This window comes from Rhipicephalus microplus, chromosome 3, assembly GCF_043290135.1.
Source record: "Rhipicephalus microplus isolate Deutch F79 chromosome 3, USDA_Rmic, whole genome shotgun sequence".
Taxonomy (NCBI): domain Eukaryota; kingdom Metazoa; phylum Arthropoda; class Arachnida; order Ixodida; family Ixodidae; genus Rhipicephalus; species Rhipicephalus microplus.
The window spans coordinates 1770001-1785355 of NC_134702.1; the positions used below are offsets into that span (position 1 = coordinate 1770001).

Here is a 15355-nt window from a genome sequence, read left to right on the forward strand (position 1 = left end):
ACCTCGGGCGCCGAGCTGCACATAGCAGCCTCCCACTGCTTCTCACTATTAATGCGTCGATAATTAGGTGGTGGGTTCCGAGTACACTCCCACATGATATGTTCTAGGTTAGCGCGTTGTCAACAGAATATGCACAAAGGGAAGAGGTATATCGCAGGGTGTATAAGATGGCGACAAGATGGGGTAGGAGACGTACGGGTCTGTAACTGGCGCCATAGTATTTCATGGTATAGCGCGAAGCTCCATGATGTGTGTGTGTGTGGGGGAGTATATAGTGCGCTGTGGGCGGTAGTGATTTGTTATATTGTGGAAGGTAAGAAGACGATCTCTCGCGCCGAAAAAGGCCGCGTAGTCTAAGGCGCCATCAGAGGCCTGCGCTCGGCCGGTCATTCCTCGAGCACAGGTATGAGCCGCCTCATTGCCACTCAACCCCGCATGCGCGGGCGTCCATATGAGAGCAACGTCTTGCGTGGGAGGATGTTTCTTAAGAATTGAAAGGGCAGTTGATGAGATGATGCGACCTGCGCTGAAGTTGCGTATGGCAGTTTTGGAGTCACTTACAATCATAGTGATATTGGGAATGGATAGACCTAAAGCGATGGCAGCCTCCTCCAAATAGTTGACAGTGATGGATGCCGTTGTGAGCACCTTGCCGTTATAATCGACAGCAGAGAGGGCATAGGATGAGGAGGGTGGGTATTCTGCCGCATCGACATTGAGCACGTCATTGGCTCCATGCAATTTTTTTCTGAAGAGTTTTTGCTCTTTGGATTCTACGCTTAGTGTGATATGTTGGATGCATGTTTTTAGGAAGGGGCGGTATGAGTAATTGTTTGTGTGTGTTTCGGGGAATGTTGTATATAGCATTGGTGAGTGAGGTGAAGTTAATTCGTGTAGACGATAAAATGTGGCGACCTGCGCTAGTGGTCACGAGCCTTGCGTATTCAGCTGTTAAATGGGCGTCACGGATTTCACATAAGGTATTTATGGCTCCTGTCTGGTGGAGTCGTGCGTTAGAGGTATTGATTGCGATGTCTAGCGCGTATTTGTAAACTCTGCGGAGGAGGGTGTTGACCGATTCCTCCTCTGCTAATTCAAGGTGATGGTAAGGGACAGTATATGTGATTTTACTAATAACAAAAGCTTGTATTACACGAAGTAGCTGACTTTCGGAGTCCTCCATTTTCCCCTCAGATTCTTCCTATCATTCTTAAGGTGTTTTCAACAGTATTGCGTAAAGCTTCGAGTGTGTGCGAATTAAGTCGTTTTTTAAATAAATAAACCAAACACATAAATGCGTGATACTCTAGGAATGAGGCGCCCATTTATGTGAACTTCGATCATTGGAACGTGTTTGTTCCGACGATGAGTTGGTAGAAGGAGTAACTCTAAGACCGCTTCAAATCACAGCGCGCGTCTCATAATAATTGATATGTAGGGTTTAACGTCCCAAAACCACGATATGATTATGAGAGACGCTGTAGTGGAGGGCTCCGGAGATTTCGACCACCTGGGGTTCTTTAACGTGCACCCAAATCTGAGCACACGGGGCTACAACATTTCCGCCTCCATTGGAAATCCAGCCGCCTCAGCCGGGATTCAAACCCGCGACCTGCGGGTCAGCAGCCGAGTACTTTAGCCACTAGACCACTGCGGCGGCGCGCGTCTCATAAAGACATTCCAGAAATGTAACCTAATTGTGGCCTTCACACAATAAATATCTCGCTACCGCTGTTTTTGACTATAGTGCCTAGAATAGTCACACTGTGTAAGATACGCACATACGCTTTGGGTGGCGTCACTTCTCGGCTTGCATGCAAGACACGATTCACGGCCACGCCGGCGTCCACCACCTGTCGCAATTTTGGATCGCTAAAGACGCAGCGTTTCCACTTTTAGTTGCTGGCGCACCATAGCCTCGTTCGCAGGCTAAGTGCTGTGTTCATTGTTCTGAAAATACATCATTTAGAAACAGAAATCATTTCTTTCAGAGAAAGTTTTAAAAAGTTTATGGTGTTTTTAGCATTCACTCGTATGGCCTAGCTACCACCATATGAATATTGCACGCTATTTCTGGCGTCAAGCCAATCAAAAGCGAACGGAGTTTGTCGTCACGTCTTAGGACATCACGTCACTTCCTATAACAAAAATCGCCAATGCGTGTCGCCGTAGTCTGAAATCGAGGTAATTTGTCCGGTGAATTAAAATTACAACAGCGTCTTTTTCGGCCTTGCCATGTGGTATCGGCGCGTTCCACAGCACCAGAAGGATCGATGAAAAATACGTGCTCAAAAAGTGTCGCAAGGCCCCTTTAAGAAAGCTGTTGGATCGCCAAAAGAAAAAAAAAACGACAATTGCAATCCTGTATTCGGCGAAATTCAGGACTCGGTTTCTTGCCATTTGCATTGCGTTTTCTATCACAATGGTTCTGCTCAAGCATGCATTTTTTTTTCTAAAAAATAAATATTGTCGCTTCATTTGCTCCTTCAGTTATGAATATCTCACTGCTTTCTGAAAAACAAATAAAAGCACGGTGCCCGCTTCGCACGTGGTTCGATGTATTTTTCCTTCGCTGGTGCATACATATCAAGGGTTGTCATAGCTTTCGACTAAAGCAATATATAAGCTATATTTTAAAAAAACTGTTTCACCATAAAGCTTGGATGATGCGCTTGCGAAATCGCACGTTGACGTAGTAAAAACACATGATGTCACGTAAAAATTTGTCGCGAGGTATAGTAGTGATGACGCTCGACTGCTCGGGATCGAATCCCGTCCACGATTTCGATTAATGCTCGAGGCCCGTCAGATTTAGGTCAGGTTAAAGAATTCCAGCGGGTTTCCGGCGCCATGTACTACAGTTTTTGGACGTTAAACCACATCAATCTCTATTCTTGTACCCGTTTGCAGATTTAAAACACGCTCAGGTGTCATTATGTGTTGACATTACTTGCACTGCAGCTGGTGCTACTAGCCGCAAAGCTTGAATGCAACACGCAACAACGAGAAGACAACAAGGGCCACGTGTGGCTCCTCACCTGACAACGCTGCGCAATAGGTGGCGCTGCCGCCGCGGCCGTGGCTGAGTCAGGGCGGCTCGCACAGCAACCTCCCACAGGCGGCGGAACAGCTCCTCTGGCTGAGCACTGAACTCTGCTCGAGGCATGTCGCAACAACAACAACAACAAAACAACGACGACGATGGAAGACTGTAGTGGAAGACTGTAGTGGAAGACTTGGTTTCAACGGCCTGGGCCAACGCCAGAGCCGGCTGCGAGGCGTCACATGACGGCCGCGATGGTGGCCGGGGATGCCGACCGCACTGGCAGGAGAGGGCCACTCGGCGAGACCCTAACAAGCCAATTCGGAGACGCGCCGCGCATGCGCTCTCGCACAAATCGATGCCGCCACGGCGCACATTGGCTTCTCTGTTCCTTCGTCATCGATAGGAGGGCCGTTTCTTTCGTAGCAGAAACATTGCGCAGGCCCTGTACGTTTTGACGAGTTTTTCGAGCTGTTTATTTATTAGTTGAGCAAGCGCTGTACAACCAAAGTTGTAGACTCGGTACACGATACTGCCCCCGCATATATAGGGCAACGTGTGATCAATGCGCTACCGAATCAACAGTTGACACTTGGGCTAAGCCCGTTTCCGTATCGGCAATAAAGCGTCGCCATGAGACCAAGCGAAAATTTCGTAACAGTTACATATGCGACTCTTCGACCTACATAACGATAAAGTGGTGCAATTATACGCACTGTTGTGACCAGCACAGGAATTCTGGCGCCTACCAACCATCACCTCCAAAGAACGCGGCTCCTATCAAGCCCACCATGGGTTCTACTTTTTCAGATGTGTGAACCCAGAAAGCGCATTACGTAGGAGGTCGGGTACAAAAACGAGGTGTCTACATATAATGATAAAAACCGCGAAATAAATTGAATGACATATCCTTGGAGTTAAACAATATCTACTGTCATAATTCTCGCCAAGCAATGAATGCAGCTACAGAGGTTGGAGCTCAATCCAGAGGAGGCAACAAGAGAGCCTGGAAAAGATACACAAGGCAAAGTACAACTCACGTGACCATGTTGCTTAATACAATTTTAATGTGGAAGATGTTTCTATTTACAAGACATACGAATACTTTTAGCCTATGGGTGTTTCCTCCCAAAAACACCATTAGGGCAGCTTGAAATGACGTTGATTCTGTGACACAACCGATATGGACAAAGAGTTCCATATTGTAATCGATAATACTAGCGGTGAGTTTTGATTAAGGTTGGGAGCAAGGACACACCACGGCGCCATCTGCCAGAATCCTTCTGTTACGTATAAAGCGACATCACGTGGAACCGGCTGTGCGACGTGTTCGACAACTGTGATGCAGGCTGTTTCACTGAGGCTGTTCTCGCTTCGCAAGCTTTGGTTGGGTTTGTATTAGCTGCGAAACAATCTAGAGTGTTTGCCAACAAAGATTTTTAGCGAGCAACGTACGGTCATGGCCGCGACGAGCACTTTCGACGGAGCGCGTGCGCATGGCGCCATGGACGCACAGCGTGAAGAGGCGCTCCGGTAAAAGGTGGCTTGTCATGAAAATTACCTAGTAATCTGTAAGTCGAAGCATTCCCACATTGCGCAAACATTTATGTTTGGTGATGCAAGCGTGATTGCGTGCACCTGTCTCAAACTTTTGCGCGGAGAGTGCACGGTCCAGACGGTCTGATCAGGGTGGACTGACACGCAAGATTAACGGCAACACCTCGGCTTATCGTTTTCAGAGCGGTATCGAGTGACCGAAGAGAACGAGGGATGCTAAGTTCGCTTGACCTTTCATGAGGGTATCTAGAGTTTTTTGCAGCAATAACATTACTCTTCACAACTACCCTGGCTTCTGTGGCCTGCTATTTCCACCAGAATCATTACTGGACGATTCTTTATCAGACATATATTTCAATAAGTGAAACTTCACCCACATATAATTTGTCTCCCTAATCCTCGCTTCTCTGCGCTGGGTGTATTGACTGTTGCGATGCGCGAACGTTGCAATCACACCTGCTCACACCATCGTGTGCTCGACTATTAACTACAATTACTGTAGCTTGTTTTCAGTGAGTCTGCTGGCGTCTGGAATCAACCAATTGATTTACCAGATGCTCAGCACATCACGGCTGCTAACAGAAGAGACGTCCGAATGTGCAACGCAAAATTACAGCGTTAGGACGAAATCATTGTCACCGCCCTGAGCTGCCGACAGCTGGAAAAGGCCTGTCGGCCAGGCATGAACATATCTCAAATTCCTATGCGTAAATTTCCGGAAAGTCCCACGTCGTAATTATCAGATATCAACGCGAAAGTGCTTGCTGCACACGCGACAATCAATGCTGGGTTGTTTCGTTTTCTCGGCAAGTTATTGAAGATGCATCTTCTTGGTGTTGGCGTATGCACGAAAACTCGCACCAGAGCGAGCGCTATTTATTCATTTATTTTACCTCTCAAAACCAAAAGAATACAGAGGGGGGCGGGTTCAAAAATACATACATATATACACCAGTAAAAAAATACAGCGAGTAATAATAACAGTAAAGTAAAACGGGCTTCTATATTTAAATAACACTGGGTAATGCTTCTCGAAAACGTTTATTGCCGGTGGTTGATGTGATTTCTGCTGGAAGGTGGTTCCTCTCGATTGCGGTGCGTGGTGTAAATGAATGAGAGACTGTTTTCGTTTTTGAAGTTAGATACCGCATCATGCGTTCCTTCAACTATAGAAGGGCCGAACAGAATGGTTGCTGCGATTACACGTTTTCGGAATCGTTCTTTCTAGCTTGGTAGAAATAAAAGCAATCAATTCCTATGCCTACAAATCCATGTAGTATACACCGTCATACATACCCAAAATTTATCTCCCATCTCCGGCACAAAATCTTTGAGGATGCATGCACACGCATAAAAAAAAAAAAAGGTGCCCGCTGAGTGAGCTGCACACCTGAAAACGAATGGGGAGTTGTTTCGCCAATTAGCGTTTTATCAATGAAGTGTATCGGTACGGCGACGTTTTGGCAAGGCTCACTTACATTAAGGCTTACTCGAATGCGCCCGGTACTGGGGCAACGAGCGTATGAACAAACCTGCAAGTTAGAAAATGAACCGACTCTCGGTTGAAACCAGGCGCACCGCACTGACGACGGCAGAGGCGAGTCACGTGATGCCATTTACTACGTCACAGCGACAGCAGCGCTAGCCTCTCCAGTAGTCGCCCTCGCTCCCAATTGGCTTTATTTTAATGACATGGTCTCGCCAGGTAGATACATTGGGAGCAGGCAGAAGGTTAGTTCGAGCAAATGTGGTGTTACCATTAATAAAGATTATGTAAAAAAGTCTATTTTCGCCAAAAGGGCGAAGCAATGAATGCGATAGCTTGATTGATGATTGGTTTATGTGTGCGGTCTAACGTCCCAAAACCGTGATTTGATTGAGAGACACCGTAGTGGAGAGCTCCGGGAATTTCGACCACCTGGGGTTTTTTAACGTGTACCCAAATCTGAGCACACAGGCCTACAGCATTTCCACCTCCATCGGAAATGCAGCCGCCGCAGCCGGGATTCGATACCGCGGCCTGCAGGTCAGCAGCCGAGTACCTTAGCCACTAGACCACCACGGCGGGGCGAATGCGATAACAACATAATCGAATGCTTACCGAAACAATGCTAGCATCCGACTTAACGTAGCTCTACAAAGCACTAGTGTAAAGGCACGTTTACACTAGAGCGACAAGACACTGACGCGATCCCGACGAAGACACGAGGAAGACGCAGACCATCGGCCGACGAGACTCCCGCCGACGAAGTCCCAGACCTCATGGTCACACTAGGCCGCCGACGACGCCCCAAAATGACAGACCGAAAACACCAGCAACGGCGCACTGTTTGTGTTGTAGTGTAAAAAATATGACGACGACAAGACAAAAGACACTCCCAAAGACAGTCGACAGATCAAAAGCGGTGTCGTGTCTCCCTAGTGTAAACGTTAAGGGAACACGGCAGCTTCAGGTACACTTTTGGGGCCGTTTTTTCACGTTGAGTGCAGCCCGTAGAAGCTCCCGCTTGCTGTGGGGGCACAAGGCGCGCGCTGATCTTTGCTGCCATAGCGCCCCCCCCCCCCCCTTCTCTTAAAAGAGCACTGACATCAAATTTACTCATGCCAAGATTTTCGAGTCAGCGAGTAGCTATAGACCCCGTAGCAGCGATTCGCGACCTAAAACGCAACTGAGGGATGAATAACTATCCCTTTTATTGATTTATATCACTGGTATTTAGCACTATTCAAAACGGCCGGCAATCCCGTCATTTCTAGCGCTTGGAGCACCAGCAGTGGCGCTACCTCGCGGTCACCTCCAGATCAAGGCACAGCGGACCACTTCTCCACACAAAAGAGTGACGTCAGACTCAGCTGCTGCGCAAACATTTCGTGTGCTAGGCGGACACATTCAGTCATGCCTTGTCACCTGCATTGCTGTCGTCACCGTACAAAGTGTCGACTCGAGTTCTATACGATAGCCGGGAACTTGGAATCCCCGTAATTCGCGCCGTCGCGAATTATTTTTGCTTCGATCGACCTTCTGCAGAACAGTGTTTCCGAAATGGATGCCGTTCCAAGCAGCACTGCCGAGGTGCCCGAGGATGCGCGCTTCAGCCATGTTCGCTCGTGTGTCTCAGCTATAGTGGTGTGTATCGGCGTGCAAAGCATTCAGGTATACGCAGAGGGGTCAATACAATATAGCTATTGCGAATGAGCATTCGCGGAGGAATAGAATACGTTTCCTGCTTGCCAGGTTCTTTTTTTGCGCCTCCAGATAGCCCCACCTATCCAGCCTCTCACGATTAACACGGTATTACCACTTTTAGGTGGACGCAAAGTCTATAGATGAGCTAAAATTAAACGATACTTGCGTGTTACTTGTTAGCGATGATATCTGGCTATACGCTGTTGCACATTTGATAGCTTGTAGTCGTGTTGGCGTGCCACACATACGTGATATGAAGAGACACCCTCATTGCGCTTTTTCCATGCTTAGAACGAGACAACTGCCACTCACTTGCAACTCACGATTCCCCAACATACTGACCGACAAGGACACGTTTAATCATGCTCTTTTCTTTCGCCGTTCTTTTAAAGCATTCAAGGCCAAACCTCATAAACGCGAAAATGCTCGCGACAGCGACGAGCGACGTAGATTGCCTTCGCGCGAACAGTCGCTAGCACAGGCTAACCTTGTTCACGCGACGGCTTGGGCGAGCGAACTCCACCGTTGCTTGCATGAGGCCAACTACTGGTACCAGAAAACCGCGTAGAGAGCGGTATGCAATTCAAAAATAAGATATATTGGTGTGTAATGGAACGGAAAGTGTTTAGTAATGCCTTGCAGCGCCCCGCCGCGGTGGTCTAGTGGCTAAGGTACTCGGCTGCTGACCCGCAGGTCGCGGGTTCAAATCCCGGCTGCGGCGGCTGCATTTCCGATGGAGGCGGAAATGTTGTAGGCCCGTGTGCTCAGATTTGGGTGCACGTTAAAGAACCCCAGGTGGTCGAAATCTCCGGAGCCCTCCACTACGGCGTCTCTCATAATCATATCGTGGTTTTGGAAAGTTAAACCCCCCATATCAATCAATCAATGCAGCACTTTTTTTATGTGTCCGTGCATAAACATTACGTCATTTCTTCGTTGTGCACGCGTGACTCGGGCGGAGAGTGATAGGAGGTGGTGATTTAGTGGCCCATGAAGAGAACCGGCAGTACGTCAGTCATGAGGTCTATTCGATTCAGCGTAGGTTCCCTGCACCTTCTGCACTTTTTCACGGTGCGCTGCACCTAGGTCCTCGATTCCCGAAGGTGCAGCGGCGCCCCCTGCACCAACGTCCTCGATTGTGGCGGGTGCAGGTAAGGTGCTGCCGCGGTGCCGTGAACCCTTGAACCTCCCATCGCGAGGGTGCAGCATTTTGGGTGCAGCCACACAACCTGCTCCCCGCGCATGCTTGGCAGACAGCAGACGACAACGCGACCAGCAGACGACAAATATGCCGGTGGTCGCGGACATGGACGGTGACCAGACCGAAATTTTTCCCGTCGTGGACGAGTTTGGAGTTATCGTCTTTGACGGCGACGCCGAACTCTACACTACCTCAGGTAATTTTGGAAAAGCATGCTGGACCATTTGTCCGCTCACTGGCCCGACGGGGACATTTCTTCATTACCCTTTGTTTTGTTTTTGTGGTTGTTGTTTTGCCTTTTTCAGATGGGAGACAAGTGCGGGTAGTTTGTGCGTCGGGTCGTCTTGCCAATGCTGACCCGACAAACGAGCATGCCATGCCGGCTATGCCTACAACGCAGCCAACACCGCCAAACAATGCTGGGCCAACGACGCAGGCGTCCGCTGCTGCAGCTGCTGCGCTTTCTCCGGGTCGTGCGCGTCGCGACGACTCGGAAGAAGCTCTATGGAGCGTTCGGAGGACGAGATTTTAGATGCGGAGCATCTTATACTCGCGCCTTGTAGTGCGCCGTCCGCGCCGCTTCTCGAACATTCGACAGCTGACGCACGCGCATGCGCCGTCGCGCCGTCGCCCACTCTTCCACTATCTGTGCATCCCTTCCTCCTCTACACACCGCGCGCGCTTCACTCCTCCACCATCTGTGCACCCTTCCTCCTCTACACACCGCGTTCGACATCTACAATTCTCCTGATTCTCCAGTGGACGCGCATGTGGCGTCGCGCTTCGAGAACATTCAACAGCTGACAGTGCATGCGCCGTCGTGCTGTATATATACTCAAGGTCGGCGCTCGCTCGCTCAGTTGCCGCTCGTCGGTTGGTTTGTACGGCGCGTCGACGTCCAAGGTCGCGGTGAAATGAATTCCAACGAATCCACAAACACAATGATCGACGTCCCTTCGACCAGCGCCGCCCTTTCGCATACGTGTGTACGTGTTCACTCATTTAACACCCCCTCCTACAACCACGTTAACCAATTTAGCCATCGACCCAAGTAAGTCGCAATTTAACACCCCATTTCACAACCACGTTAACCAATTTAGCCATCGACCCAAGTAAGTCGCACTTTAACACCCCGTTAACCAATTATATGGTCCGCATCCTCCTCAGTGTTCCCCCGAGGGAAGCTGCGGGCAATTTTTTTGATTGAAAAATATAAGGAGAATTTCAGAAACATCGGCAAGAAGGGAGGACTGAGGTGAGGCAGTGATGAGCACGTTGGTGATAAGCACGTGTGCATTACTTTGTTAACTTTTTTTTTTTTGCTCACAGGAACAAAAAGCAGTTGTTCCTATACATGACGGATGCCCTGAATGAGGAATTCGAGTGCTCCCTGAGTGTGCTCCAAGTGACGAATAAGTGGAAATCACTTGAAAGAGCCTACAAAAGAGCCCGAGAAAACAATCAGAAGTCCGGCAGCGGAACTGTGGAGTGTAGGTTTGAAGAGTAAGTTTTCAGTGCTTACTATATCTTCCTTCTGAGTGCGTAATTCAGTCCATAAACAACTTCTATTTCATGCGTAGAAAAAGAAAACAAAAAACTTGCACAGTGGCACGCACTTAAATGGTTTTTCTTTTCACTCGAACCAGCTCATTGAAGCGGCCTTCTCCCTTACTGAATTTTTTTTCTGCAGAACAAATATGCCCTACAGTAAACCCCAATGTGCCCCCAAAAAAGTTATCATGCAAAACAACCTACATGCTACAAAAAAGCTGTTAGGAGTTTCAAAAATGTTTTTGAAAACCCCAATTTTTTGTTTTTAAAGTGGCAGGGCTTGTGCAAAAGAAATTTAGTTAGCAATCATGCATCTCTTTCTCTCATTTCTTTGCACTACATGCAACCAGTCGCCCAAAGTCACATTACGCTGAAGCATTAGGAAAGTCTGAGTCTCTAGCAAGTCTGGAGCTTCAGCTATTTTTGTCATCCTTGTTATGGGAACTGTAGACAGGCGATTGCACAACTGTAGGGTGCACTTATGGTTCCTACAAGTCGTGTGGTCTGGCCATAATTTGTTTGTATTCCATTATGCACTAGTAGCACTACTTTGTTTGCACACGTCAGCCCAGAGATCCTCTGTTGCACTATTTGCCGGTTATGGATGCAATAATAAACCGAACTGGCTGATTTCCTGTTGTCTTTCTCCTGCCTTAACATGAAAGATAATTGAAAGAGAATGATGTTGAAGCTAAAGTTTAAGAGGGCTTGTCTTTCCTCTTGTGATAACTTTGGCTCAAGCGACATTTCCTGTTCAACAGATCACATCATTGCAAGCCTCTATCTTCTCCTAAACTTCTTTATAGTGCGAGTGGAAGTGGTGACGGAAGGCACGTTGCCATGTACATACTAATGCTTTGATGCCAATTGCATTCAATTTTCAGAGAAATGGCAGACATCATGGATAAGCAACACCATGTCAGCCCAATCGTGACTTATACACAGGGGTGCAAAATGGTTCGAGAGGACAAGGAAACGTAAGTTTGGTCATCAAAGAGAGGTAAAAGCATCACTACTATACAATATATTTTTTCACAGAGAACCAGAGGCTCGAGTGCAAGCTGCAGCCCCAGCCAGCCAGGAGTCTAGTGCTGAGGAAACAGCAGATGTGCAGAAGCGTAAGGCGAAAGATCCGCCTTTGGTGCAGCTGCTGCAGAAGCTTGAAGAGATTGAAAAAAACAGGGCTGCTCGACACACAGAAAAAATGGCCCTGCTGGAACGTTTTGTGACAGCGTATAAAGCAAAAAAATAAACTTCTTGTTCTCATGAAGTCTCGTTTTATGGCATTGGTACAAATCACATAGGAAGGTGAAAATCGGAAGAGCAGAGCGTGTGAAACACACGATTTCAAGTCTTCACGGCAATGTTCTTGCGTAGCAGTTCACAGAAGTATGCAAAACATTTAAAAGTCTGCTCAGCACTTTGTCTTTGTGTCGGCAATGTTCTTGCAAAGTAGTTCACAAAAGCATGTAAAACACTTAATCTGGTCTCAGCACTGCGTGTCGGCAAAAGCAGTTCACACAAGTATGCAAAACATTTAAAAGCCTCAGCACTGTGTGTTGGCAATGTTCTTGCAAAGTAGTTCACACAAGCATGTAAAACACTGAACCTGAAGTCTCAGCACTGGGTTTCGGCAATGTTCTTGCGTCGGCGTTTACACATCTCTCTAACAGCTGCAGTGCTTGTGATGGCTCCATTGTTGTCATTTTCAATGTCGTCTTCCCTCGGTAAATCCTCGAAGTTGCTCAATGTGTCGCGACTTCTGCTACATAGGTTGTGTAGCACACATGCTGCTGTGACAATGAGGCAACACTGATCAATGGTGTCTGCATCCACAAGATATAACCGCCTGAAGCGCTGCTTCAAAATGCCAAAGGCATGTTCTAGAGCTACGCATTGCTGGCTGAGCCTCTTATTAAACTTTCGCTTGTAGCACTCAAACGTGGCCCTGTTGTTCTTGTATGGAGGCATTAGCCATGGAAGGAGCGGGTACGCTGCGTCCCCTAGTAAATAATCGCCGGCGCACTTAGATTCTGCAGTGCCGTAGAAGGGGCTCTCTCTCAGCACACGTGCGTCGTGTACGCTGCCAGGGTAACCAACAAAAATGTCAGTGAAACGGCTGTTTGCATCGCAGATTCCTTGAAGAATGATTGAAGGAAATTTTTTTCTATTGTAGTAGGATGCCGGTGATTCATACTGGTGCGGAACCTCTATGTGGCAACCATCAATACACCCAATAGTGTTCCTCGGACCTTTACCGTCGCTCCTAGTAGCAAAGCCTGCTTTGATATTCGCCCGCTCTTGATCGCTGGGCCAAGCAATCACTTCATCACTGATGCTAAAGAGAAAGTCAAGAACCCGTTTCAAGCACAAAGACACGGATGACTCGGAGACATCAAAGGTATCGGCGATTCTATACATACTATTCTGCGTGCACAAGTAGCTGAGAGAAATCAGGCAAGTTTTCTCCGCTGGGATTTGGGGGCGTCCTCCCCGCGGCCTAGGAAAAAAGGGCGACGACTTGAAGCGCCCCACGAGTGTTTCGAACGTCTCTCTTGACAGCCGAAACAGGCGCTTGAATTCGTAGTCAAAATAACGGGCCACAGCTTCCTCGTAGTATCTAGGTGTGCGGTTACGATCGCTGCGGACCAATTGGGCACCAATTTGACACAACACTGCAAGACTTCCTCATCTTCACTGTCAGATTCAACCAATTCCATGGCGATGTGGAGTTCCTCCATGTTAACAAATCACGTGCAAATCCTCGGACAAAACTGACACAACTGACAACCGCTTGCCGGTGCGTGCTAAGTCTCACTAGCCCCGTACTGCCCGTACCGTAGCAGACGAAAGGCTTCCACTGCACCTCAACATTCGATTGACATTTTAGCGGTGGCGCTGCTTATGCATTGCATTTGCACCCCGAAACAGGTGCCGAGAAATCTGCGACACTGCTGCACCAGGTGTCGGCACCGGCTGCACCTTTTTGTATACGGTTCCGTGCACTTTTCCTGAATCGAATAGACATATGTACATCCTGCTCCGGTACTTTGAGCACAGCAGTTCCGGGCAATGGGCAACGGTTTCCAAATCTGGAGAACCGAGCGATCGCGCGATAACTACTCCGCGACACGTCGCGCGAACGCCCGGTTTCGTCGCTCGTCGCTGTCGCGAGCATTTTCGCGTTTATGAGGTTTGGTCTTCAATCCGGTGCGCCGAAGATCAGACGCGACGAGCGAGAGCGCTTTTGTGCTTCGGCGCCAGTCGGCGCCACGATAAAAACACTCGGATCGAACTCGTCATCGCTACTAGCGTATCGTCACCAAGGAGGATACACAAAACTTGCTGGAGTGGAAGCTGCCTATACGCCGCTACGGGAGAGAGGGAAGCCGCCCTGAGCGTGCGGCGGCCATGTAGCCCGTGGCAGAAAAGAGCCGAGCGCTGCGAATTTATGCTTCATCGTGCTGCGGGTGAAGTGACTCGTGTGTTTATAAAGCAACGAAAACAAGTAATTCTGGTTGTAAACGTTTATTGCGACTTGTACGCCGCCAAGTGGCATGTAGAGAACTCAATTAAAGTGCATATGCATCAAATAGCGATGCCTAAAGCAAACGCATCATCGAAAACATAGGTGCCCTACTGGTGGCTGAAAATTATTGCCCTTGTCAAAGGTGGTCCCACCTTACTTTTGACCGATTCTCGTTTTTTTTTTTTCCTTGGTCATGTGTTGTATCCTCACTTTTACGTATTGTTCGGCGATTTGCCTGCACAAACTGTAAACCTGATTATCAAGCGTATGAAAGTCTAGGACATTCTGCTCTAGTTTATGGAACCAGTTTTTCTCGGAGGAAGCTCATAGAACTTTCAGGATGAGGTGTTTTGCTCTTGACTTCACCGTTGTGATGGAATCACATTCAGCCTGTAGCTGCCTCAGTCCTCGACTTCTTTACAGAGGCTAATGACATCTCGCGACGGTGAAACAAGACCACCTCGCCTCTTACATTTAATTAAAGGTGTCAGCTCGTCTGAGTGCATGGCTGCTATGCACTCTTCACAGGTAGTTGCAGTTCGACCTGTCGAACAATGAAGCCTGCTATGTATGGCACCACGGAACCGACAAAAACAGAAAAGCTTTCGGACTAGTCAATGCAATGCGTATTGTCGTGGTCATCGGGCTGCAGGACTGGGGCCTTGCGCATGTCAGTGAGATTGCTTCTTGGATCTACCATGGCAGCAGGAGTCATTGCATTCAATACGGAGAGAACATCTTGGGAGCAGTGCCTAGAACTTGAAGACGTGACTTTCATCTGAACCAATAGACATTTGTATGCAGCCATAAACTGCGAAGCTGTTGGGTTGTTGTTATGGCCGCCTCATCCACGTATTGATTCAAAAAAGTTTTCGGCATAGTCTTGACTGAGTTTGTGTGTCAGTAAGTATTTCAGCTGACCCCGGCTGACAAGTCTGTCAAACATTCTTTCCGTGCTTGCCATGCGTATCCAAAAACCAACGAATCCGTTTTTTTTTTTTTTCAGTCCTTCTGTCACTGCCGGATCTTTCAGCCCGTTTATGTACGCTCGAGTCTTTGCAAAAAACGACTTTCAGATTGCTTCGTTCCCCTGCCGAAGGGGCGCTTTGTACGACCTTGTCCGCGGGTTCCTGGAGTTTAAGATGTCAAACAAGAGATCAAAAGTTCTAATAAACGTAGATCTTGTGCTGGCACCCTTGAATTGCGGCAGCTTTAGCTTTTGTTCGCAGAAGTCCAAAGCGTCGGCAACTAAGGCACTCTATCAGTTGTACAGCATATCATACCTTC

At 48.1% G+C, this 15355-nt stretch overlaps 2 protein-coding genes across 15 annotated transcripts in view; one reads left to right on the forward strand and one right to left on the reverse strand.

Annotated features, from left to right (window-relative positions):
* Srrm234 (Serine-arginine repetitive matrix 2/3/4) overlaps positions 1-15355 on the reverse strand; it is a 357763-nt gene that overhangs the window by 238609 nt on the left and 103799 nt on the right. Inside the window, exon 1 of one of the 14 annotated variants that reach the window (XM_075888717.1) lies at positions 3039-3305. The exons of the other annotated variants lie outside the window; for them this stretch is intronic. Within the exon in view, the coding sequence (XP_075744832.1) occupies positions 3039-3166 (128 nt within the window). The 5' untranslated portion in view covers positions 3167-3305. Of the gene's footprint in view, positions 1-3038; positions 3306-15355 lie in introns of those variants that run through there. 14 annotated transcript variants of the gene reach the window in all.
* On the forward strand, positions 9094-11520 carry LOC142803565 (uncharacterized). The gene is made up of 5 exons (XM_075888687.1): positions 9094-9184; positions 9294-9461; positions 10156-10243; positions 10318-10491; positions 11424-11520. Exons 1-5 carry the CDS (start codon positions 9094-9096, stop codon positions 11518-11520), a joined length of 618 nt encoding a protein of 205 aa, XP_075744802.1.

Excerpts from the sequence above, each read along its gene's own strand:
- LOC142803565 (XM_075888687.1), top strand. The coding sequence starts at position 9,094 with ATGGACGGTGACCAGACCGAAATTTTTCCCGTCGTGGACGAGTTTGGA. Across the intron at positions 9,185-9,293 it reads CGAACTCTACACTACCTCAG|ATGGGAGACAAGTGCGGGTA; the intron begins GTAATTTTGGAA and ends TGCCTTTTTCAG. Across the intron at positions 9,462-10,155 it reads TGCTGCGCTTTCTCCGGGTC|TGTTCCCCCGAGGGAAGCTG; the intron begins GTGCGCGTCGCG and ends CATCCTCCTCAG.